We start from the raw sequence: 25,649 nt of genomic DNA, 5'->3' as shown, positions 1-25,649 counted from the left end.
CACCAACTGACTGGTTCTTCTGTTCACACAGGAGACCATGTTGAGACATTCTCTACATCCAGAGAGCAACAGCAGGAAGATCACAGAGCTAAGAGGTCTCACCACTGCCCACATTGTGAGGAGATTTTCCCAATTCTATCAAAGCTAAAAACACACCTAAAAATACACACAGGAGAGAATCCCTATTCCTGTACTGACTGTGGGAAGAGATTCACAACATCAGGGGTTCTGACAGTTCATCAGAGAGTGCACACTGGAGAGAAGCCTTACTTCTGCTCTGACTGTGGAAAGAGTTTCTCTAAACAGAACAACTTAAAATATCACCAGCGAATACATACAGGAGAGAAGCCTTACTCCTGCTCTGACTGTGGGGCGAGTTTCTCTCGACTCAATACCTTAAAAACACACCAACTTATACATACAGGTGAAAAGCCTTACTCCTGTTCTGACTGTGGGAAGAGTTTCTCTGTAATGGGCAACTTAAAAACACATGAACGTATACATACAGGAGTGAAGCCTTACTCCTGCTCTGACTGTGGAAAGATTTTCTCTCAACTGGGCCACTTAAAAAGACATGAACATATACATACAGGAGTGAAGCCTTACTACTGCTCTGACTGTGGAAAATGCTTCACAACATCAACTCATCTTAAAGTTCATCAGAGTACACACACAGAAGAGAAGCCTTACTCCTGCTCTGACTGTGGGAAGAGTTTCTCTCGACTGGGCCTCTTAAAAACACATGAACTTATACATACAGGAGTGAAGCCTTACTCCTGCTCTGACTGTGGAAAATGCTTCACAACATCAACTGAGCTAAATATTCATCAGAGAACACACACAGGAGAGAAGCCTTACTCCTGCTCTGACTGTGGAAAGAGTTTCTCTGTAATGGGCAACTTAAAAACACATGAACGTATGCATACAGGAGTGAAGCCTTACTCCTGCTCTGACTGTGGAAAATGCTTCACAACATCAACAGAGCTAAAGGTTCATCAGAGAACACACACAGGAGTGAAGCCTTACTCCTGCTCTGACTGTGGAAAGAGTTTCTCTGTACTGGGCAACTTAAAAATACATGAACATTTACATACAGGAGTGAAGCCTTACTCCTGCTCTGACTGTGGAAAATGCTTCACAACATCAACTGAGCTAAATATTCATCAGAGAACACACACAGGAGAGAAGCCTTACTCCTGCTCTGACTGTGGAAAGAGTTTTTCTGTACTGGGCAACTTAAAAACACATGAACGTTTACATTCAGGAGAGAAGTCTTACTCCTGCTCTGACTGTGGAACGAGTTTCTCTCAAATGGGCCAGTTAAAAAGACACCAAGGTAAACATAAAGGAGAGAAGCCTTACCACTGATCTGACTGTATAAAATGTTTTAAAACACAGCTGAGCTAAAAGGTTATCAGAGAGCAGACACAGGAGAGAAGCCTTACTTATTCTCCTAATGTGGCAAGAGTAACTCAAGTGAAAGTCACCAAGTAAAATACTACTTTAGTGTAAGTCTAAAAGTTTTTGGTTGTAAATATATTTATGTATCAAAAGTAAATGTAATAGCTAAAATATACTTAAGTATCCAAAGTAAAAGTATGAATCATTTCAAATTCCTTAAATTCATCTCTATGGGATGGGTGTCCCTAAACCGGACGGTTGTTGCTAACTTGCGCTAATGTGACTAGAATGACCTTGTATTCAACAGCCAACTTTCCAGGACATTGACAAGCTTAAATTCTTGTTAATCTAACTGCAGTGTCCAATTAACAGTAGCTATTACATTGAAAAATACCTTGCTATTGTTTGAGGAGCGTGTACAACAACAACTTGTATCACGCCAACTGGTTTGATACCTTCACCTCTGAAGGTAAATAATGTACTTACATTCAGTAATCTTGCTCTGATTTGTCATCCTCAGGGTCCCATAGATAAAATGTAATATAGTTTTGTTTGATTAAAATCTATTTTCTTGTTCAAATGTAGGAACTGCGTTCTACATTTTGAACCCCTGCTGTCTCTAGCACCACACCCACCCTGCCCAGCCATCTAGATGTGTGAAAGTTAGTGTGTAAGCTAATGATCCATCGTGTATGACATTCCTGAGTGTGTAATCTTACATTTTTTATTACCATAGCATTTGTATATTTTCTCTATAGTTATGTACACACATGTATCAATTGACCAATTCGGGACGTTTTGGCAAACTCCTGGCAGACTTGATATGGTGCAGTAATGTGATTCTTCACTGCATCAGTCAAACTGTGCACACTGCTTCCATCTGGTGGACAAAAATATAAATTACACCTAGACTCCTATCTGAAAGTATTGACTTTCTCTTGCATTTCAAAGATGATGAAAAAGAAAAACAGTTGTTTGTTTGTTTGTATTATCTTGTACCAGATCTATTGTGTTATATTCTCCTACATTAATTTCACATTTCCACAAACTTAAGTGTTTCCTTTCAAATGGTATCAAGAATATGCATATCTTTGCTTCAGGTGCTGAGCTACCGGCAGTTAGATTTGGGTATGTCATTTTAGGTGTTTTTTTTTTTTTTTTTTTAAAGGGTATGATCCTTAAGAGGTTTTTAAGCAAACCAGATGGCACAATTGTGTTTTTATATTGCAGTAATTAAATAATAAAGTTTGATTGTTTTGAAGAAATGTAAAAGGCTCTCCTTTTGATTACAATAATTTCACCACAATATCTAAACATCATTGCCAATCAGGTGCATCCCTTCATGGCGGCAGTGTATCGATCTGCAAATAGATTTTTTCAGCAGGATTATGCCCCATGCCACATGGCTTGTCCAGGAATGGTTCCAAGAACATTACAGTGAATTCAGCTTACTGCGGTGGCCTGCCGAGTCACCAGATCTCAATCCAATTGTGCATCTGTGGGAGGAGATGGAACAAGCTATTCGGAGTAGATCCACTCCCAGCCAACTTGTAGGAAGCATTGGAGTCAACATGGGCCAGCATCCCTGTGGAAGGCTCTCAACACCTTGGACAGTCCATGTCCTGACAAATGTAGGCTTTTCTGCGGACAGAGGGGTGTGCAACTCAATAATATGTTTCTAATGTTTTGTACACTCCGTGTAGATCAGATAAAGATGGTGCGATGATCAGTTTTTTGTATTCTTTTGGGTGGATTATTTTATATTACTAAACTTTTGTTAAATGGTAAACAGGCTATGAATTTATTAAATTGTATTTTAATACTAGATTCATTATTTTAGTCATTGATGATGAATGTATTTGAATAACTGTATTGAAGTTAATTGATCTGGTGGCAGGTAGCCTAGCGGTTAAGAGTGTTGGCCCAGTAACTGAAAGGTTGCTGGTTTGAATCCTGAGCCGACTAGGTGAATAATCTGGCATTGTGCACTTGAGCAAGCCAATTAACTCTTATTTGTCCTGTAAATTGCTCTGTGTAAGAGCATATACTAAATGACATAAATGTAATGAAAAATGTTTGTACATTAATTTAACCACTTTTTTCCTCTTGTGTATAATTAAATTAAATAAACTGAAGTGAAATACTGTATATACAATACACAACATTACCTCTTTGTTTACCCTGGCCAGAGGTACAGGACCATAGTAGGCTAGACTATGTAGCTGCTGTTGTTAGTAGCCTACAGTTTCCATGCAATACAGCATGTCAGATCACTAATGATTAGGTGTATAGGCTGCTACATTTATACAAGAGTTTTTGCTTGTGTCTGTCAGGAGAGATGTGTTATCAGGCTTGTTAAATAACTACTGGAGGGAAGTGGAGAGCCGCCTTGACCTTTGTGCATTGTGCCCGGACCGCCCGAGATGGTCAAGAGATGCAATGGACATGCAGCAGCACTCCGATGTGAAGAACTGTACTAAAATGTACGATTGTAGTACAATGAAAAATATATAGCATGGTATTTTTGTGGAATGGTAGTGACCAAAAAACGATATGTTTTTTATTGTACTAGACCTAGGAACATAGAAGAAACTGCCAGATGTGTCATAATAGCCTGGAAGTAAAGCAGCACTGGGAGACACATTTGAAATGGAATACATAGAATACATGCAGCAGGGTGGAGACAATCACAGTAAAATGTTATTTAAATGTATTGTTGGAAGGGCTGTGGTCACCATTCATGTAATACATTAAATATATACATCAGATGGTATTGGGGAGCTATTTCATAGGGTTTTCACGGGTACATTATTTACCCATTTCAATCTTATACCAACCAACCCTATGCTTGGTGTGACTGTTATGGTCAGAGCAGACCATCTGATATTTCCTTAAATATTGTAATACAGTGGGGGGGAAAGTATTTGATCCCCTGCTGATTTTGTACGTTTGCCCACTTACAAAGAAATGATCAGTCTATAATTTTAATAGTAGGTTTATTTGAACAGTGAGAGACAGAATAACAACAAAAAAATCCAGAAAAACACATGTCAAAATGTTATAAAATGATTTGCATTTTAATGAGGGAAATAAGTATTTGACCCCTCTGCAAAACATGACTTAGTACTTGGTGGCAAAACCCTTGTTGGCAATCACAGAGGTCAGACGTTTCTTGTAGTTGGCCACCAGGTTTGCACACATCTCAGGAGGAATTTTGTCCCACTCCTCTTTGCAGATCTTCTCCAAGTCATTAAGGTTTCGAGGCTGACGTTTGGCAACTCGAACCTTCAGCTCCCTCCACAGATTTTCTATGGGATTAAGGTCTGGAGACTGGCTAGGCCACTCCAGGACCTTAATGTGCTTCTTCTTGAGCCACTCCTTTGTTGCCTTGGCCGTGTGTTTTGGGTCATTGTCATGCTGGAATACCCATCCATGACCCATTTTCAATAACCTGGCTGAGGGAAGGAGGTTTTCACCCAAGATTTGACGGTACATGGCCACATCCATTGTCCCTTTGATGCGGTGAAGTTGTCCTGTCCCCTTAGCAGAAAAACACCCACAAAGCATAGTGTTTCCACCTCCATGTTTGACGGTGGAGAAGGTGTTCTTGGGGTCATATGCAGCATTCCTCCTCCTCCAAACACGGCGAGTTGAGTTGATGTCAACGAGCTCCATTTTGGTCTCATCTGACTACAACACTTTCCCCAGTTGTCCTCGGAGTCATTCAGATGTTCATTGGCAGACTTCAGACGGGCATGTATATGTATTCTTGAGCAGGGGGACCTTGCGGGCGCTGCAGGATTTCAGTCCTTCACGGTGTAGTGTGTTACCAATTGTTTTCTTGGTGACTATGGTCCCAGCTGCCTTGAGATCATTGACAAGATCCTCCCGTGTAGTTCTGGGCTGATTCCTCACCGTTCTCATGATCATTGCAACTCAACGAGGTGAGATCTTGCATGGAGCCCCAGGCCGAGGGATATTGACAGTTCCTTGTGTTTCTTCAATTTGCAAAAAATCACACCAAATGTTGTCACCTTCTCACCAAGCTGCTTGGCGATGGTCTTGTAGCCCATTCCAGCCTTGTGTAGGTCTACAATCTTGTCCCTGACATCCTTGGACAGCTCTTTGGTCTTGGCCATGGTGGAGAGTTTGGAATCTGATTGATTGCTTCTGTGGACAGGTGTCTTTTTTACAGGTAACACGCTGCGGTAGGAGCAATCCCTTTAAGAGTGTCTGCTAAATGACGTAAACGTAAATAACATTTTTGACATGCGTTTTTCTGGATATTTTTGTTGTTATTCTGTCTCTCACTGTTCAAATAAACTTACCATTAAAATTATAGACTGATACTTTCTTTGTCAGTGGGCAAACGTACAAATTCAGCAGGGGATCAAATACTTTTCCCCCCCCACTGTATGCAACCTGGAATTAAAATGTAAGAGGACCAGTGCTTCTACAGTGAAACACATCTCACATCTGTGCTGTTTGAGAGCGATGTTGTTAGACTACATTGTATCGTTGTTTCCTCTTCTGAGGTCACTGGTGGGGAACATAATTTAAATTCACAGAGACAATGAGTCCTTCAAGTTTAGCCCTATATCCACATGTTTTAATGATCTGTTTGATGATGAAGGGGGAGATTGAATTTACAATGGGGGTTGGCAATTAGGTTTGGCCTCCAGTCAATTTGTTGCCTAACTTGTTATCAGGTTTCAGGTAAGACCCAAGTGCAGACTGTGTAGAAGTAACAATGTTTATTGTAACAACAGGAGCAGGCAAACGACAGGTCAAGGTAGGCTGGGGTCGATAATCCAGAGTAGTGGGGCCAAGGTACAGGATGGCAGGCAAGCCCAGGGTCAGGTCAGGCAGAGGTCGGTAATCCAGAGTAAAGCCAAAGGTACAGGACAGCAGGCAGGCCCAGGGTCAGATCAGGCAGAGGTCGATAATCGGTAGAGGTCAGTAAAGGTTGGTATAAGGTACAGGACAGCAGGCAGGCAGAGTGGTCAGGCAGGCGGGCTCGGAGTCAGGACGGGCAGGGGTCAAAACCAGGAGGGCGAGAAAAGAGACTGGAAAAAGCAGGAGTTGAGACACAAACCGCTGGTAGGGTTGAACAAACAAGACACATTGTCACAGACAGACAGAAAACACAGGTATACATACCCAGGGGATAAGTGGGGAAGATGGGCAACACCTGGAGGAGGGTGGAGACAAGCACAAGAACAGGTGAAACAGATCAGGGCATGACACTTGTAGCTAGTCTGTGGGCCAGAACATAATTAAGCTGTTAACAAATAGCCTAGACCAGTGAGATATACCTGCTGGAGCGCGTGTTATGGGTGGGTGCTGCTATGGTGACCAGTGAGCTGAGATAAGGCGGGGCTTTACCTGGCAAAGAGTTATAGATGACCTGGAGCCAGTGGGTTTGGCAACGAATATGAAGCGAGGGCCAGCCAATGAGAGCATACAGGTCGCAGCGGCCTACCTGTTCTTTTAAAACATATGGTTGATTTTGCAAATACGGGCACTTTTGGATGTTAAATGTTTTGGAAAATGAAATCTCTTGAAACTGCTTTTTCTCTGAATATCTTCTTCACTCTGTCTGGAAACAAGATCTAATAGTGGCTGAGACCAAACTATTTAAGAATGAAAGATTTTTATCGGTGTCACGTCCTGGCCAGTGTCATGACTGTCCTGATCAGGTCAGGGTACAGGAGACCACCACCCTACAGATTATCTCCCAAACCCCCAACAGAGGAGGAGAGATCTAGGGGTCTGAAGATGTGGGGGTTTTATGACACCTCATGCCCATAATAAACTTAGGCCACAGAGAAATTCCTTTGTCCTAACAATGGAGAACTGGCCTCAGAACATTAAACATGCAATAAAGGGACTTTGGAACAATGGTTTCCGTCAGCCACAATGGTGGTTATGACGAAAAGTGGAATATTAAAATGTATGTAACTTTTGTATTTGTTTTTAAAGGTTAAGAGATGACGTTATTATGAAAACATTGTACCTTTAAGAGTTTTCCCAGTATATGCCTGATGTTTATACATTGTACGCTGTTTGGAAAATATCCAAATCAAACAGAATGTTTTGGTAAAGATGAAATGTGAAGTTAGTGTCTAAAATCGGATTTTTAGCCAAATCTAAGCCTTGCCCCCTTTACTTGGTCCGCCCAGAGAATTGCCCTAAAGGCGGTTACACCCACTTCTGACCCGAGGGTATAAGACAGGAGAGTGAAGAATTAACATAGAAGACTATTGACCCCAAGCTGCAGCTAAGGTCTAACAAAGTCGACGAACCCCAAAACGAAACACAAGGTTGAAGACAAAGAAATATTTTTCTACACGAGCTACGGACAAGTAGCTGTGTCTAAGCGGGTGAATTCAAGCCGAACCACCCAGCCTCCACTCTCCATTGAATCGTGGTATCGACCCCGTTCGGGCCGAAGCTGTGAGCTCTGAGCTACAGAGCTGTCTGTCCTCAGAAGACCCCTTTCAGATCAAGGGTGAGGGATCAGACCATTTAGCCAAGAAGGACACTGACATCGTGAGGACAACCAGAGAGTTGCGCCGGAGAAGTGCGTCATTTAGAAGCCTAAACGACCCACGCGGAGCTTCCCACCTGAGACCTCCAACACGTAATTACATCATTATATTCTGACCCATAAGAGCGGCAGTTCGGGGCAAGGCTAGTTAAATAAGCATGGCTGACAAATGAACCCAAATGTATATTTCTCTCGTGTACTTCCTTTGTTTCTCTCTCTTTAAAATCCCCATTTTGGGTAACAAGCGCCATAGTGTGTTGGCCCGTTATACTAAGTCCTAATCAATAGCTAGAATGTGTTTTGTGTATGTGTATTTTTATCATCCTTTTAGCTTGCTAGTCAATAAATAATCAACTAAGATTGGTGTGGTAAATTCAGTGGTAAAGCCCGGGTCCGTGCAGATTCCCGGATTGTACGACGTTCAGATTATGAGACTGTAGAGGAAATTGATTAATTTAGCGACTGTTGTAATCGATATTCTGATATCCTTTGAGTTAATTTGGGAAATAGAAACTCAATCAAAACAATGTTCCCATGGTGCCCCAGGTTAATGAGTTAATAATTGCTTGATTCATTGCTTAATTCATTTAATCACGCAATTATAAACCGTTAATCATTCGATGAGCAGCAGTCGTCACATTAACTAATACAACGTCACGACACCAGTATAAGGGTTAATTGTTATTGTAGTTTGGCCAGGACGTGGCAGAGGGTATTCGTTTTATGTGGTTCGGGGTGGTGTGTTTGTTGAAGGGGCATTTGATTTAAGTATTCCGGGGTGTTTGGGCACTGTTTGATTTTCATGTATTCTATGTTTAGTCTAGTGTGCCTGTTTCTATGTTTGGTTAATTGGGGTTGGGACTCTCAGTTGAAGGCAGGTGTTGTCTATTTGCCTTTGATTGAGAGTCCCATATATTAGGGTGTGTTTGTGATTGGTGGGAGATTGTTCCGTGTATAGCGTCAAGCCTTACAGGACTGTTTATTGTCGGTGTGTTTCTTTTGTATACGTGTTTATTTTGGGTTTGCCTTCTTTCCATATGATAAAGAAGATGAGTATACACATACCTGCGGCATTTTGGTCTCATCACTACGACAACCGTGACAGAATCTCCCACCACCAAACTTGGACCAAGCAGCAGAGGAACGAGGAGGAAGGATGGACATGGACAGAAATAAGGTTGAGCGTTTCCAGAGCTATGGAGGAGTTTAGGAAACTCGAGAGGCAGCCCCAAGAATTTTTTTGGGGGGGGCACAAGGGCTGTTTGCGGGGCAAGAATGGAGCCCCAGGCCAGCTCCCCGCACTAGCCCGAAGGTGCGTGTCTCCGGTCTGGTACGTCCAGTACCAGCACCACGCACCAGGCTTCAAGTGCGTCATCCCAGTCTGACGTCGCTAGAGCCGCCCGTCAGTCAAGAGTCGCCCGAGCCGCCCGTCAGTCCGACGTCGCTAGAGCCGCCCGTCAGTCAAGAGTCGCCCGAGCCGCCCGTCAGTCAAGAGTCGCCCGAGCCGCCCGTCAGTCAGGAGTCGCCCGAGCCGCCCGTCAGTCAGGAGTCGCCCGAGCCGCCCGTCAGTCAGGAGTCGCCCGAGCCGCCCGTCAGTCAGGAGTCGCCCGAGCCGCCCGTCAGTCAGGAGTCGCCCGAGCCGCCCGTCAGTCAGGAGTCGCCCGAGCCGCCCAGACTGCCCGGAGCTGCCAGACTGCCCGGAGCTGCCAGAGTGGCCAGACTGCCCGGAGCTGCCAGACTGCCCGGAGCTGCCAGAGTGGCCAGACTGCCCGGAGCTGCCAGAGTGGCCAGACTGCCCGGAGCTGCCAGAGTGGCCAGACTGCCCGGAGCTGCCAGAGTGGCCAGACTGCCCGGAGCTGCCAGAGTGGCCAGACTGCCCGGAGCTGCCAGAGTGGCCAGACTGCCCGGAGCTGCCAGAGTGGCCAGACTGCCCGGAGCTGCCCGAGTGGCCAGACTGCCCGAGTGGCCAGACTGCCCGGAGCTGCCAGACTGCCCCAGCGGCCAGGATCAGCCAGAGTGGCCCATCTGCCCAGAGTCTGCCGATGACCAAAACCCAAGGGAGTCTAGCAGCAACCTTGAACTGAGTAAGCCTGACAATTCAGAACTTAAAGAGATTAACTGTTTAATTACTGAGTCTGCATACAGGGTGGAGAGGTGGAGGTCTGCCCATGATCCGGAGCAGGGGGAGTCTGCCTACGGTCCGAGGCTGATCGGGTCGGTCGGCACTCTGGAGGACAATAGGCCGGAGCCTGAACCACCACCTGCATAGGTGGGTTGGGGAGGGGGGGTGTAGCACAAGTGCTTCGGTGACGGCAGCCACCCTCCCTTCCCTCCCTTTAGTTTAGGGGGATTTTTTTGTTGTTGTTTGGGGTTTTGTTATTCTTGAGGTGCTTCCGGGGTTAGCACCTTTAGGGGGGGGGGGGTACTGTCACGTCCTGGCCAGTATAAGGGTTAATTGTTATTGTAGTTTGGCCAGGACGTGGCAGAGGGTATTCGTTTTATGTGGTTCGGGGTGGTGTGTTTGTTGAAGGGGCATTTGATTTAAGTATTCCGGGGTGTTTGGGCACTGTTTGATTTTCATGTATTCTGTTTAGTCTAGTGTGCCTGTTTCTATGTTTGGTTAATTGGGGTTGGGACTCTCAGTTGAAGGCAGGTGTTGTCTATTTGCCTTTGATTGAGAGTCCCATATATTAGGGTGTGTTTGTGTTTGTGGGAGATTGTTCCGTGTATAGCGTCAAGCCTTACAGGACTGTTTATTGTCGGTGTGTTTCTTTTGTATACGTGTTTATTTTGGGTTTGCCTTCTTTCCATATAATAAAGAAGATGAGTATACACATAGCTGCGGCATTTTGGTCTCATCACTACGACAACCGTGACAATCGGTTTCTCCGAATACCTGAGGGGAAATGTCATTACCACTACGTCATAAAATTAGCTATTTTAGTTGAAAAGGAAATTACAGAAATTGCACCTAAGGTGTTTTATATAACATTTCACATGAATTGTATTATTATTATTTTTTTACTATTTGTAAGTTTTCTTAATTATATGTGTAACCGATGTGAAATGGCTAGCTAGTTAGCGGGTGCGCGCTAATAGTGTTTCAAATCGGTGATATCACGTTTCGAAATGTATTTTGCGACGCGAGCGGGGTAGTCAGCCTGTAATAACCATAGTAAGTCACATGAATAGACATCAATCACTCAACCATCCTAACACAATACAACATGTAATGGTCTTATTTAGTGTTCAATTTCAACTGAACCATGATCATATATGTCATTTGTTTGTGTTTTCAGGTCTTACAGCAAGTATAAATGTATGAACTAACACATTTTGTCATTACCACCACATTCTGTCTTTACCATCACAGTTCATTATGTGGTGGTAATGACGTATGGTGGGAATGAAATTTTTACGACATTTGGTCATAAATAGCAGGGATTCTAGCATGCTAACTCCAGTTGAACAGCTAGCATACATATATCCTAAATACATATAATTAAAACAATTTCAAAAATTAACATAATGTGATAGAATTATAGACTATTTGGTAATGACCAAATAGACTCCATGACATTGTCACGTCCTGACCAGCAGGTGGAGTAGGTGTATAAGGGTTGGTCAGGGCGTGGCAGAAGAAGTTGGGTTTTCTTTGTTCTGTCTAGGTTGGGTGTTTCTATGTAGAGGTAATTGGGGTGGACTTCCAATTGAAGGCAGCTGTGTGGTGTTGCCTTTGATTGGAAGTCCTATATTAGTTGGGTGTGTTTGTCTGTGTGTTTGTGGGGAATTGTTGTGAGCACTGCTTTTTTGGTTTAGCCTGCTACACTGTCGTATCGTGAGTACTGTTCATTGTTTTGTTTATTGTTTTTTCCAGTGGATACTTTACTTGTTTTGTTAATTAAAGAAACATGAGTGTCCACACTTCCGCTGCGCCTTGGTCCTCCTTCAAATCCACGATGGATATCGTGACAGACATCCATGTGCTCCACTGTCACTATTCATATCCATGGTAACCAAGTACATCATACCCATGGTAACCAAGTACAAACGCTTGAAAAAAGGTTATTACAGGTGCATTAAATATTTTGTAATTATCAATACTTTTTTAAGTGTAATACATAGAATAATGTCAAAAGTCTAGGTGTGAGACAGAACAAAAACAGTGAAATCCAGACATGACATGCTGAAGAAAATGTAAAAAATTTAAGCTGAAAAAAAAAAAGAGTTTGAGGTTATTTAGTATCTACTTAATGGATGTGAAATAAACAAATCTAAATAAACATTTTATCTTAAAAATTGAACCCTGAGACACAAAAAGGCCCGTTGTGAAGAGGGCACAACAAAACCTATTCCCCTCAGGAGACTGAAAAGATTTGGCATGGGTCCTCAGATCCTCAAAAGGTTCTACAGCTGCACCATCGAGAGCATCCTGACTGGTTGCATCACTGCCTGTTATGGCAACTGCTCGGCCTCCGACCGCACGGCACTACATAAGGTAATGCGTACGACCCAGTACATCACTAGGGCCAAGCTTTCTGCCATCCAGGACCTCTATACCAGGCGGTGTCAGAGGAAGGCCATAAAAATTGTCAAAGACTCTAGCTGCCCTAGTCATAGACTGTTCTCTCTGCTAACGCACGGCAAGCGGTACTGGAGCTCCAAGTCAAGGTCCATGAGGCTTCTAAACAGCTTCTACCCCCAAGCCATAAGACTCCTGAACAGCTAATCAAATGGCTAACCAGACTATTTGCATTGCCCCGTCCCCCCTCTTTTATGCTGCTGCTACTCTCTGTTATTATCTATGCATAGTCGCTTTAATAACCCCACCTACATGTACATATTACCTCAATTACCTTGACTAACCGGTGCCCCTGCACATTGACTCTGTACCAGTACCCCCTGCATATAGCCTTGCTATTGTTATTTTACTGCTGGTCTTTAATAATTTGTTACTTTTATATTTATTTATTTATTAAAACTGCGTTGTTGGTTAAGGGCTTGTAAGTAAGCATTTCACTGTAATGTCTACACCTGTTGTATTCGGCGCATGTGACATAAAATTGGATTTGATCACCCATATTCATCGTACTTCTCCAATTTCAAACCAGTGTGTCTTGTTTGTAACGAGACTGTCGCTGTTTGCAAAGAGTTCAATCTGAGATGTCATTATGAATCTAAGCATGTTACATTCAGACATGTTACATCCACCCCAGACTTGAGGCTGAAGTCCAACGCAGAAAGGAAGGAGTGAACACCCTGTGTGCTTTACAGTGGCGATTTTAGCATGTACATATTTTATTGTTATTTAACCTTTATTTAACTAGGCGGTTCTTATCGACTTACACAAATCCACAAGGAGTCAGTAGAAACCATATGTGTTAAAGCAAGTCAGCCATATCAGCTACGTTTTTAAAAAGGCAGTAAATGAGGCTCCTGTGGCTGATAGCCAGGTGCAGTGGTGGTAAGGATTCACTCCATGGTGCTGACAGCAAAGCTCAAGCATTGTGTTGGACTAACTAAGCCGGTGTGGTTGCACCAAGGCCCGCGGCGTACATGAGCCCGGATCTACGGAGCCACGGGCCCCCAACGTAATTTGAATTCCGCTCTTCCATGCCCAAGTATTAATTGTTGACACGAGTCCATTATGCCCATGATTTAACGAGAAGAGCTTTCTTTAATTTAGGCTATATGATAAATGATCCCAATGATGGTTTCATCAACAAAATGTTTTTGTCACTACATAAGTCAGCATGATATTTTAGTGTATTGACGACAATAAATCTAATTAATTTGCTAAATAAATCATATTATTCAATAGTTTCAATACCATGTTAAGATAATGAAATGCATTCTGGGATTCATTGTGCAAATACTCTCCAAAGCTTTGTTGTTTCTGTCATCGTTTTAAGCAACAGTTGAGCTAGCTATCAAGAGACAACGGGCGGGAAAAGAAATTGAGAGAATGTCGAGAAAAGATAATTACGGATTTAAAAATCAGCAATGTATCAACACAAAAGTGGAGCCCAAAAAAGCAAGGCCAAAAATGAGAAAGCAAAGGAGGTATCAAAATTAGTTACATTAGATTCCTTTTTCAAATGCAGTTCAAGTGCAGCCATTGCTAGCACAAGCAATGAAGTGGGACCAGAAGAGGATGTAGGTTTATCATCGCCAGCAGCAGCTTTTAGCGGGTCAAGTGAGCCAAGGCCAAGCTGTTCCATCGTACCAGAAGAAGCAACTTTGACAGAGGAGGATACAGGTTGTCATGTATCGGCGGATACGACCCTGAGCACAAGCCAGGCCGGACAAGCTTTCCCCGGGCCGGGTGGGGAGGAAGAGGAGCAGGGCGAGGCTAGAATCGTGGCGGCTGAGGAAAAAGGTGGAAGTGGGACAGACAGCCTTTTTACTTATCCAACTGACAACAAATGTGGATGCAAAAGTTAAACAGGACGTTATTGCATTAGGCTCGTGTAAACCTACTGGCCCATTCCCAAGAGATGAGGAAAGGCGGTGTTTTTCCTAGTCGTATTACACCACAACAACCAAGGCTGGAATCAAATTACCACGTACATGGCTATGTTATTCAGCCAAGCTAGATTGTACGTATTGTGAGCCTTGCTGGGTGTTCGGAGATCGGAGTGCCCCTTTCTTCTCTGATGCGTGGGTGAATGGAGTGAGAGATTGGCGCCATCTAACACCCAAAATAGCATGTCATGAGACATCCCAGATTCACATGGGTGCCTGTTTGGTATATGAGCAATGGAAGCTCAATGGCACTATTGACGCAGAAATGGAGAGAGGCGTGTGTAACTCAGCAAATTTCTGGCGACAGGTGTTGGAGCACATAGTTAATGTAACTCTCACACTTGCATCATGTAATTTGGCGTTCAGCTGGGGCACTGTGAAAAGCTGGGGCAGGTCAACACTGCGAATTTTCTCAGTATAATTGAACTGCTGTCATTTTACGACCCAGTTCTGAAATAATTTTTAGAATGCCCCGTTAACTATCTCAGTCCTCAAATCCAAAATGATCTGATTTATATCTTAGCCGAGCGAGTGAAGTGTGACATTCAGGGAGAGATGCAGGAAGCCCCATTTTTTTCTATTATTATGGACACCACACCAGATGTATCCAAAGTAGACCAGTTAAGCCAAGTTTATCACTATGGGATCCAAATAATGTCGCCACAGATCTGACCATCACAGAGTTGTTTTTGAGATTTCTGGAGACTTCAACATAAAAACCTTGGGCAGCATAGAGGATATGGGGCTGGATATTTCAAAATGTCGTGGGCAGTGGTATGATGGAGCTGCTAACATGAGCGGGTTGTATTCGGGTGTGCAGGCCAGAATATCCAAAAAGGAGCCGCTTGCTGTTTGTGCATTGCGCAGCACATAATCTTAACCTGGCTCTCAACGACTCTATCAAAAATGTGCCAGAGATTAAACAGTATGATACTGTTGAACTGTTATACACCTTCAGGCATCGCATAAAGAGATGGTCAATGTTGAGTGGTACATTTTCTTTTTATGATGCAAAATCAAATATAACTCTAAAATGACTGGGTCCCACCCGCTGGTCATCTAGATATGAGTCCCTTGCCGCCCTGAGATACAGATATGTGGACATAATGAAGGCCCTCACCAAGATTGTGCTTAAGTGACAAGAAGGACGAGATGGATGATGCAGCAGCACTTCAATTTTAGTCGTTCTGCAGACTAAGGTTTTAGAAAATGTGAACGTCATCTCCAAAATGCTACAGGCCAAAGATGCAGACCTGCACAGGGCAGTTAGCCTACTCAAGGACATTATAGAGGTCCTGTCCGGATTCCGACAGGATTTTGAGAAGGCCAAAGTCACTGCAAAGACCCTTGCCGACAAATGGGGAGCTCAGAACGCATTTGAAGACACTCGGAGAAGGAAGGCAAGGAAGGCGAGGCGTCATTTTGATGAGCTATGCGAGGACGAGCAACTGATGGGGAGAGTAGTTTTAGAGTCAAAGTCTTTAATGCAAACCTTGACATCGTTATTCACCAGCTGTCAAACAGATTTAAAAGCCTGAGGGCAACATCGAGTCTGTTTGACTACATCCATCCAACTACCCTGGCCAACGCAGATGATGCGCTCTACTAGACGGCAAGCCAGCTGGCTGAACATTACAGCAAAGATATATCAGCAAGCTTGGGGCGGCAGGTCGCCTTGGCCCTCATGGTTCCCCACTGTTAGATCTAAACTCAGCAGAAAAAGAAGCGTCCTCTCACTGTCAACTGCGTTCATTTTCAGCAAACGTAACATGTGTATGAATATAACAAGATTCAACAACTGAGACAAAAATCTAAGGTAACAGTCAGTATCTGGTGTGGCCACCAGCTGCATTAAGTACTGCAGTGCATCTCCTCCTCATGGACTGCACCAGATTTGCCAGTTCTTGCTGTGAGATGTTACCCCACTCTTCCACCAAGGCACCTGCAAGTTCCCGGACATTTCTGGGGGGAATGGCCCAAACCCTCACCCTCCGATACAACAGGTCACAGATGTGCTCAATGGGATTGAGATCCGGGCTCTTCGCTGGCCATGGCAGAACACTGACATTCCTGTCTTGCAGGAAATCACGCACAGAACGAGCAATATGACTGGTGCCATTGTCATGCTGGAGGGTCATGTCAGGATGAGCCTGCAGGAAGGGTACCACATGAGGGAGGAGGATGTCTTCCCTGTAATGCACAGCATTGAGACTGGCTTCAATGTCAACAAGCTCAGTCCAATGATGCTGTGACACACCACCCCAGACCATGATGGACCTTCCACCTCCAAATCGATCCCGCTCCAGAGAACAGGCCTCAGTGTAATGCTCATTCCTTTGACGATAAACGCGAATCCGAACATCACCCCTGATGAGACAAAACTGCGACTCATCAGTGAAGAGCACTTTTTGCCAGTCCTATCTGGTCCAGCCCGGTGGGATTGTGCCCATAGGCGACGTTGTTGCCGGTGATGTCTGGTGAGGACCTGCCTTACAACAGGCATACAAGCCCTCATTCCAGCCTCTCTCAGCGTATTGCGGACAGTCTGAGCACTGATGGAGGGATTGTGTGTTCCTGGTGTAACTCGGGCAGTTGTTGTTGCCATCCTGTACCTGTCCCGCAGGTGTGATGTTCAGATGTACCGATCCTGTGCAGGTGTTGTTACACGTGGTCTGCCACGGCGAGGACGATCAACTGTCCGTCCTGTCTCCCTGTAGCGCTGTCTTAGGCGACGTTGTTACCGGTGATGTCTGGTGCGGACCTGCCTTACAACAGGCCTACAAGCCCTCACGCCCTGTTCACCTGGAACAACGAGGACTATATCGTAACAGTGGACTACTACAGCAGATACTTCGAACTCGACAAGCTTCGCAGCACCACATCTACAGCTGTGATACACAAGCTGAAAGCAGCCTTTGCCAGGCATCGCATTGTAGAGACTTTAATATCTGACAATGGGCCCTGTTACAAATCAAATGAGTTTGAATCCTTCACAAAAGCATGGGAGTTCACACGTCACCACAAGCCTACATTACCCTCAAAGTAATGGTCTTGCTGAAAAATCTGAGCAGATTGCTAAATCACTCATGGACAAAGTAAAAGCAGACAAGAGAGACCCCTACCTCAGTCTCCTTGAATACCGCAACTTCAAATCACCAGCCCAGCTGTTGATGAGCTGCAGACCTCGCTCAGTCCTTCCCAGCACCAACCAGCAGCTGCAACCTGAGGTCGTCAGCTACAAGGAAATGCATGAAATGCGTGCACAGAGACAACAACAACAAAAGCGATACTACGACAGGTCAGCTAGACCACTGCCACCACTGATCGACGGAGAGTCAGTTAGAATCCAGGAGCATGGCCTCTGGAAGCCAGCATTCGTCATCCAGCCAGCTGACACTGAACGTTCATATCACGTCCGCACCGCAGAATCGTCGTCACCTACTGAACACAAAAGAACAACAGACTGATGAGATGAACTGTTCCCCTGAAAGAGAACGTGATGGACTAAACACACACACAGCACAACATACACCAAACTTACCTGCAACACCACAAGAACTGTTGACAGACACAGAAGCATGCTCAGCATCATATTGCACAAGGTCAGGAAGAGAGGTCAAGCCCAGAGCTGTCCTAGACCTGTGAAATGCCAAAGGGTGTTGGCGGATCGCTGCCCTAAAAGAGTTCCAGACTGTAAACTTGTTATTGAAAGTTCACTTGAAATGCTTTGGTATTGTATTTGTTTGAAATGTTAAGATGTCATTTCTACAGTGAAAGCCGAGTTGCTGAGAATCCCTTGTTCGAAAAGTAACAGTATGTTGGATCATCGTTTCAGAGTCTATGTTGATTCAGTTGGTGTAGTATGCAATATAAATGGTTACTTGAGTTCAAACTGCAGAGCATGTATTCAAAAGAAACACTTAGAATATGTAGAAAAATTATTTTGTTTTAAAAGAAGGGGGATGTAATATTCATATGTGTAAACATACTGAATTGCAATTGGATGCATTTTACCACCGTATCATACTGTGCTATGATTGGTTAAGACCACCCAGATGGTTAGGTCATGGTCAGTTGATCATGGTTGGAGATACATGAACATGCCAGTTGTAGCTAGCTAATAAAGAACTACGTTAAGAAATATCCTGTAGTACTGCATTTTATTGTTTTGTACAAAGCGTGCAAAACAAGACACTCTCAATAAGCCATATTCGAGTAATTTCCATAATTCTTTATTTTTAAACCCCTATTTGTCCTCTTTTTTTACAACTTTTTTGCTACATATACACACATTTTACCAATATATTTTACATACATGGTACTTTTATATATAAAACAACAATACATTACCAAACAAAGTCTTTAATCCCAACCTTCAGCCACTCTCAGCCCATCCCACCTATCACCATAGACTGCCCTTGTTTGGTTTCCATGTGCCATATATTTTTCAATTGTGCTGTGATGTTTTACAAAATGTTTGAATCTTTCTAAACGTATAGTATCCACAGATTGTGAGCTAAAGATAAACCTTTCCTACGAGTATTACAGAGCTGAGATTGCTGTATGCCCCATTTATATAGCATTCTGTTGGTGGCAATACTTTTATATAATCATTTAAATTGAAAAACTAAGTGTTGAGTCAAGTGCAGTCTTTTGTACCAGTTCATAAACCATGTGCCATGGAATTGGTACATCAAACATTTCCTCCCATTTATTTTGCAACCTGTATGGCTCAGCTGTCAACATTTTTGCCCTCAGATGAAACTGGTATATTTTCTATTTATACCAATTCCTTTCAGCCAATTTGTATCTTTAATATATGGCAGACAAACAAGTTCCCTACTTTCTCCCTTTTCCACTTGCCTCCTCCATTTTTGTGGTAGTGCTGCAATCAGTTTGTTCTAAATTTGGATTGAGAAGATATTTACATTTACATTTAAGTCATTTAGCAGACGCTCTTATCCAGAGATATTCCCATATATTTTCGACAACTGCATATGTGACATAACTCCTCACTTTCTATTCATAATATCATTAATAAATATAATACCATTTAAAACATTTTTTCCATAAAGAATGTTTTTTTATTAATCAATATATTTGAGTTTAACCATTACATTTGTTGTAATATTTGTTCTATCTTTTCTGGAGGACAAAACTGAAATTGTAGCCAGCTTTGTATGGCTTGTTTAAGAAGGGGCGCTACTTTAAACAAAATTTCATTTTCAATTAGTCGGAAATGAGAAGTTGTAATCTGTATGATGGCAAAAAAGCTATTTTTGAACAAAGGATGTTTTTCTTAATCTACTGGAAAACCAATTTGGGTTTAAGTATAACTTATGTATGAATGAAGCTTTTAGTGAGATATTTAAAGCTTTAATATTTCATCATTTTAGTCCACCAAACTCATATTCATTATATAAATAGGCACGTTTAATTTTGTCTGGCTTAGCATTCCAAATAAAATGAAATATTTTTTGCTCGTATGATTTTAAAAACAAATCATCTGGAGTAGGCAATGCTATTAGTAAGCAAGTAAACTGTGATGGACCAAAGAGTTAATCAATGTAATTTTTCCATAACTAGACAAGTATTTACCTCTCCATGGTTGTAGAATCGTATCTATTTTGCTAACTTTCTATTGAAATTAGTTGTTGTAAATTAATTTATTTTTTGAGATGTGAATACCAAGTATGTCTACTTCACCATCCGCCCATTTTATTGGTAAACTACAAGGTAGTGTCAACACTATTTTTTAACGATCCAATACGTAATATTGTCATAATTAGGTTTTAATCCAGAGGCGCTAGAAAAGTGATCAAGATCTTCAATGAAACTGTGCAGGGATCCAGATTGTGGACTTAAGAAAAAACTGGAGTTATCAGCATACATTGACACTTTTGTTTTTATCCCCTGGATTTCTAACACCTTGATGTTCTTGTTGGATGTAATTTTAATAGCTAGCATTTCAATGGCCATAATAAATTGATATGGAGACAATGGACAGCCTTGTTTTACTCCTCTTAAAAGCTCAATACTTTCTGAGAAGTAACCATTGTTTACTATTTTACATCTGGGATTGCTGTACATAACTTTAACCCATTGTATAAGAGATTCACCAAAATTAAAGCATTCCAGGCATTTATATATAAATTCTAATCGTACTTTATCAAACACCTTTTCAAAACCTGCTATGAAGACCAGACCTGGTATCTTCAACATTTCATAATGTTCAATTGTTTCAAGTAATTGTTGTATATTATCTCCAATATATCATCCATGTAAAAAAACTGTCTGATCAGGATGAACAATATCTGGTATAACCTTTTTTTGTTCTATGCTATGCATTTTGCCAGGATTTTCACATCACAACATTAAAGTGTTAGAGGCCTCCAGTTTTTAAATGGACTGGATCTTTATACTTACCACCTTGTTCCTGTTTTAATAGTAATGAAATCAGACCTTCTTCTTGAGTACCTGAAAGTCTACCATTTGTATAAAAGTAATTAAAACATGCTAGTAATGGATCTTTGAGTACCACAAAAAGGTCTGATATCCCTCTACTGGTATACTGTCAAGCCCTGGTGTTTTTCCAGACTGAAAAGATTTTATTGCCTCAAAGTTTCTCTTCTGTAAGTTGGCCTTCACACCGGTCTTTCTGTAAATGTGTTAATTTTACATTATTATTATTATGAAAGAAATGCTTACAGTTAACAGTGGAAATGGAGGAGACTGAAAAGAAAACATTTACTTAAAATATTTTGCTTCCTCTTTCAAAATATCATTTGGTGAATCATGGATAACTCCATCATTTGTAATGAGTTTCTGTAAATTATTTTTCTTAGAATTTCTGTGTTGAAGATTCAAGAACAATTGTGTGCATTTTCCATCAAATTGGCTTTATTTTTGTAATACATTACACTTGATCATTCTTAAATAAGTACCTCCAGTTCTTTTTGTTTTTCCACTAACATATTTTGTGCCTCTATAATAGTTTCCATTACCATCTACCTGCTCTGTTACTTCCTCTCTTTCCTTTATTAGTCTAATCTCTTTAGACCTAAACTGCTTTTGTTTTAATGATGAGTATTGTATTGAATGGCCTCTGAAAGTACATTTGAAAGTGTCCCATACAATAAGAGGATCTGCTGTACCTATGTTGTACAAATAAAAGTCAATTATGAATTATTTTGTCTTAGTTAAGAACAAATTGTCATCCAATAGGCTTTGATTAAATTTCCAATATCCCTGTCCACGTGGAAATTCTGTAAGAGCTATATGGAGGCCAATTAGATGGTGGTCTGATCGCATTCGGTCTCCTATTAATACTTTTGATGCCAGCAAGAACAAGACTAGGAAGTAATCAAGACGGCTAGCTTGATTAAGCCTCCTCCATGTATAACACACTAGGTCAGGGTTTTTCAACCTCCATATATCCACTAGTTCTAATGTATCCATGATCTTTGTAATCTCCTTAAATGCTTGAGGGTGATAGTTTGCAGAATGATTTCCTTTACGATCCATTGAGGTACTTAAAACCGTATTATAATCTCCCACCATAATAATAGATTATTTCATTGCTTGTGAGCTCAATAGATTATTACATGTATTTTAAAAAAAGTGTGGATCATCATTATTTGGCCCATATAGATTAATTAGCCAGATCTGTTTTTGGTCCAATAGCATATTTAAAATAATCTATCTTCCTTGCGGTTCTATTTGCACAATTCGGATAAAAAATTGTATTAATTAGTATAATCACCCCTTTTGAGTTTCTTTGACCATGACAAAAATATTTTTCTCCCTCCCAGTCCTTTTTAAACTCAACCTCATCTATATTTGTAGAATGAGTTTCCTGTAAACAATATATATTATATTATTTCTCTTTTAGCCATGTAAAAAAACAAAAAAACATTTTATGAATACTTGACCAGTCTCAACGTCAACAGTGACGAGGCGACTCCGGGATGCTGAGCCATATCTGAGACTGGCCAATAAAAATAAAAGATTAAGATGGGCAAAATAACACAGACATTGGACAGAGGAACTCTGCCTAGAAGGCCAGCATCCTGGAGTGCCTCTTCACTGTTGACATTGAGACTGGTGTTTTGCGGGTACTATTTAATGAAGCTGCCAGTTGAGGACTTGTGAGGCGTCTGTTTCTCAAACTAGACCCTCTAATGTACTTGTCCTCTTGCCCATTTGTGCACCGGGGCCTCCCACTCCTCTTTCTATTCTGGATAGAGCCAGTTTGTGTTGTTCTGTCAAAGGGAGTAGTACATAGCGTTGCACGAGATCTTCAGTTTCTTGCCAATTTCTCACATGGAATAGCCTTCATTTCTCAGAACAAGAATAGACTGATGAGTTTCAGAAGAAAGTTCTTTGTTTCTGGCCATTTTTAGCCTGTAATCGAACCCACAAATGCTGATGCTCCAGATACTCAACTAGTCTAAAGAAGGCCAGTTTTACTGCTTCTTTAATCAGAACAACAGTTTTCAGCTGTGCTAACGTAATTGTAAAAGGGTTTTCTAATGATCAATTCGCCTTTTAAAATGATAAACTTGGATTAGCTAACACAACGTGCCATTGGAACACAGGAGTGATGGTTGCTAATGATGGGCCTCTAAGCCTATGTAGATATTCCATTAAAAATCTGCTGTTTGCAGCTACAATAGTCATTTACAACATTAACAATGTCTACACTGTATTTCTGATAAATTTTATGTTTTTTTAATGGACAAATAAAGTGTTTTTCTTTAAAAAACAAGGACATTTATAAGTGACCCCAAACTGTTGAACTGTAGTGTACATTCGTTGTCACTGTTGATATTGTCCTGCAACATACTAATCTCCTGGCAGGGATGAGCTGAGGAAACGTAAGAATTTTCTTAGTACCTCTGACTTTGCTAGGTTTCTGTCTATTCGGTGCTGGCTGACATGGGGGAGTGTAAAACAATTTGGTTCCTGTGGACCCACTAACATGGTGGATTGTCGACCTTTCCTGATTTGATAAGCTACAGGTGACAGTTACACCACAATCTCTTGTGGCCCCGTCCAGTGGGGCAGGAACTTTGCCGCAATGCCCGCGGGTTTGGTGTATATGTAGTACCACACATAATCCCCTACCTCGAACACCTGGTGCGAGGCCTTTTTGTCGTAATGGGTCTTGTCACCTTCTGCACTTCTTTCCAACTTTCCTTGAGCGTACGCAAAGGTAGTTTGGAGGTGGGTTCGCAAGTCCGTCACGTGTTGATGAGCCGTGTAGGCGGTGGCTGCGGCGACATCTCCCGGTTGGTACAGGAGATGCAGTAGAAGTGTCATTTGCCGGCCCGTCATCATCTCGATTGGTGTTATTCCCGTAGACCTGTTGCGTGTGGCTCTGATCGCAATCAGTACCAGTGGGAGTTTGAGGTCTCAATCTTTGTGGTTGGCTGCCACATATTTCCTCAGGATTCTGATGATTGTCTGGTTGCTCCTTACTACCCTGCCAGAGCTCCTAGGGTGGTACGCGATGTGGAGTTTAGCTTTGACTCCCAGGAGCCACCACAGTTCGGTCATTACAGCTGCTGAAAAGTGGGTTCCTCTGTTGCCGTCAATGGTTTCTCCTGGCAGGCTGAAACGACTGAAAATGTGGTTGAGCTAAATGATGGCCGTGCTTTCCGCTGTGTCATTGGTTTGCGGGCAGGCACTCCACCTACTTTGTGAATGTGCAAGTCACTGTGAGGAGATATTTCTCGCATCTGGCCGACCTGGCAACTGGGCCGACCCAGTCGATCTGGATCGAGCATGAAAATCTAGTTGTCCGGGCTCTTAGCTGTGCTCGCAAGCTCTAGAAGTGACGAAATTGGCAAAGGGCCCGTTGGCAATGTGGGCAGTAGGGCCCAAGAAGTCAATGAAGTTGGGATACATGTTCGACAGAAACAATTGTTTGAGCGGCAATAGCTCTTCTATTCCTGTTTCAGTGAGCATGCCAAAGTAAGCTGAACAAAGCTGAACAATGATAGTAGGCTTGTGAGTGTTTATTTCGAGCTTGTTTGACATTGTTAGCCAATGAGCTATCATGTTTGCGAGTCTCAGAACCACTGAATTCTATTTTCAAAGCCGTGGCAAGTTTAGCGTAGTCGTTTTGCACGTGTTGCTGTTGTAGACGGGTGAACCTTGTCACATGTCTGTTGGACGTTAGCTTCAACAGGTAAAGCCTGTTAGTATTTGTAGCATTAGGGTAGCCATCCAAGGCGTCCTCTATGTCTGATAAGAACGTCTCAGTGTCGTTTGGCTTTCCAGGACCGGGGTCAAAGATGCGGAACTTTGACGATTTTGTCAAGGCGAACCCTGCCAAGTGCGCGGGGAGGCGCCAGGGTACTGTGGGCCGAATGGTCAAGAGGAAAAGACTGAGGGACCCCTAAGAGAGGTGAAGTCTGAAATTTCCTGTCATCTACATTCCTTCGTTCCCTGAGCTCTGGTTGTAAGCTAGGTTGCTCGGTTAGGTAGTCCCGCGAAAACGCGTGACTGTTCTGGAGTTCCTCCAGATGATACCTAAGGGTGGTATTCTGCTGTATCGCAGAGTCCACCTGGGAGTTGAGGGTGTTTATCTTAGACACATAGGTGTTGCACTTGCTCCGCCTCATACTTATCTGTCATTGTTTTCAGGGAGAGGTCTCGAGTGAGAAGCAAGAGATTAAGTGATGTGCTCCTTTTGCCTAGAGGTCACGTTTTCCAACTTTCTCATCGTTCATTGAATCAGCGACTTCAAGGAGTTCCGCTGTTTTGTCATCCAACTTGGTAAATGTGTTCATTAACTGATTGTCTTTGGTCTGCAGCTTTTGGAATAGAACATTATTGCTTTGAGTGGTTTCATACAAAACTGTTTGCAGGGCATCAAATTGCTCACCCCTGTTTTTAGCTGATTCATTTAGATTTGCGTGGACTTCATCGTATATATTTTGGGCTAAAACGAATTGTTCCTGTAGAATATGGACTTGGTCAAGAGTTTGTTCACGTTCTCTGTTATAAGTCTTAGCCAGATCTTTCAATTAATCTGTTCTCAAATGCAGTTCCTCTGATCTTGCAATTGATATGTTCTCAAATGTAGTTCCTCGTCTAGCAGTAGTTTGTCATTGTCGGCTTTTATTGTCAACGAGACAATGATATCCAATCAGTTGAGATTGGTTGG

General features: G+C 42.5%; 2 protein-coding genes across 7 annotated transcripts in view; one reads left to right on the top strand and one right to left on the bottom strand.

Moving 5' to 3' along the window:
- LOC115179511 (zinc finger protein 665) overlaps positions 1 to 2,351 on the top strand; it is a 514,676-nt gene extending 512,325 nt beyond the window's left edge. For all 6 annotated transcript variants that reach the window (XM_029741106.1, XM_029741103.1, XM_029741105.1 and 3 more), the window contains one exon: positions 32 to 2,351. In XM_029741106.1, the coding sequence (XP_029596966.1) occupies positions 32 to 1,368 (1,337 nt within the window). In that variant the 3' untranslated portion in view covers positions 1,369 to 2,351. The remainder of the gene's footprint in view (positions 1 to 31) is intronic.
- Positions 1 to 25,649, bottom strand: part of LOC115179515 (zinc finger protein OZF) — a 919,448-nt gene that overhangs the window by 869,783 nt on the left and 24,016 nt on the right. The window lies entirely within an intron of this gene.

The sequence above is a fragment of the Salmo trutta genome, chromosome 39 (genome assembly GCF_901001165.1).
Source record: "Salmo trutta chromosome 39, fSalTru1.1, whole genome shotgun sequence".
In the NCBI taxonomy this organism is placed as follows: Eukaryota; Metazoa; Chordata; class Actinopteri; order Salmoniformes; family Salmonidae; genus Salmo; species Salmo trutta.
Note: the sequence above shows the minus strand (reverse complement) of the source record. Positions and strands in the feature narration are given on the sequence as shown.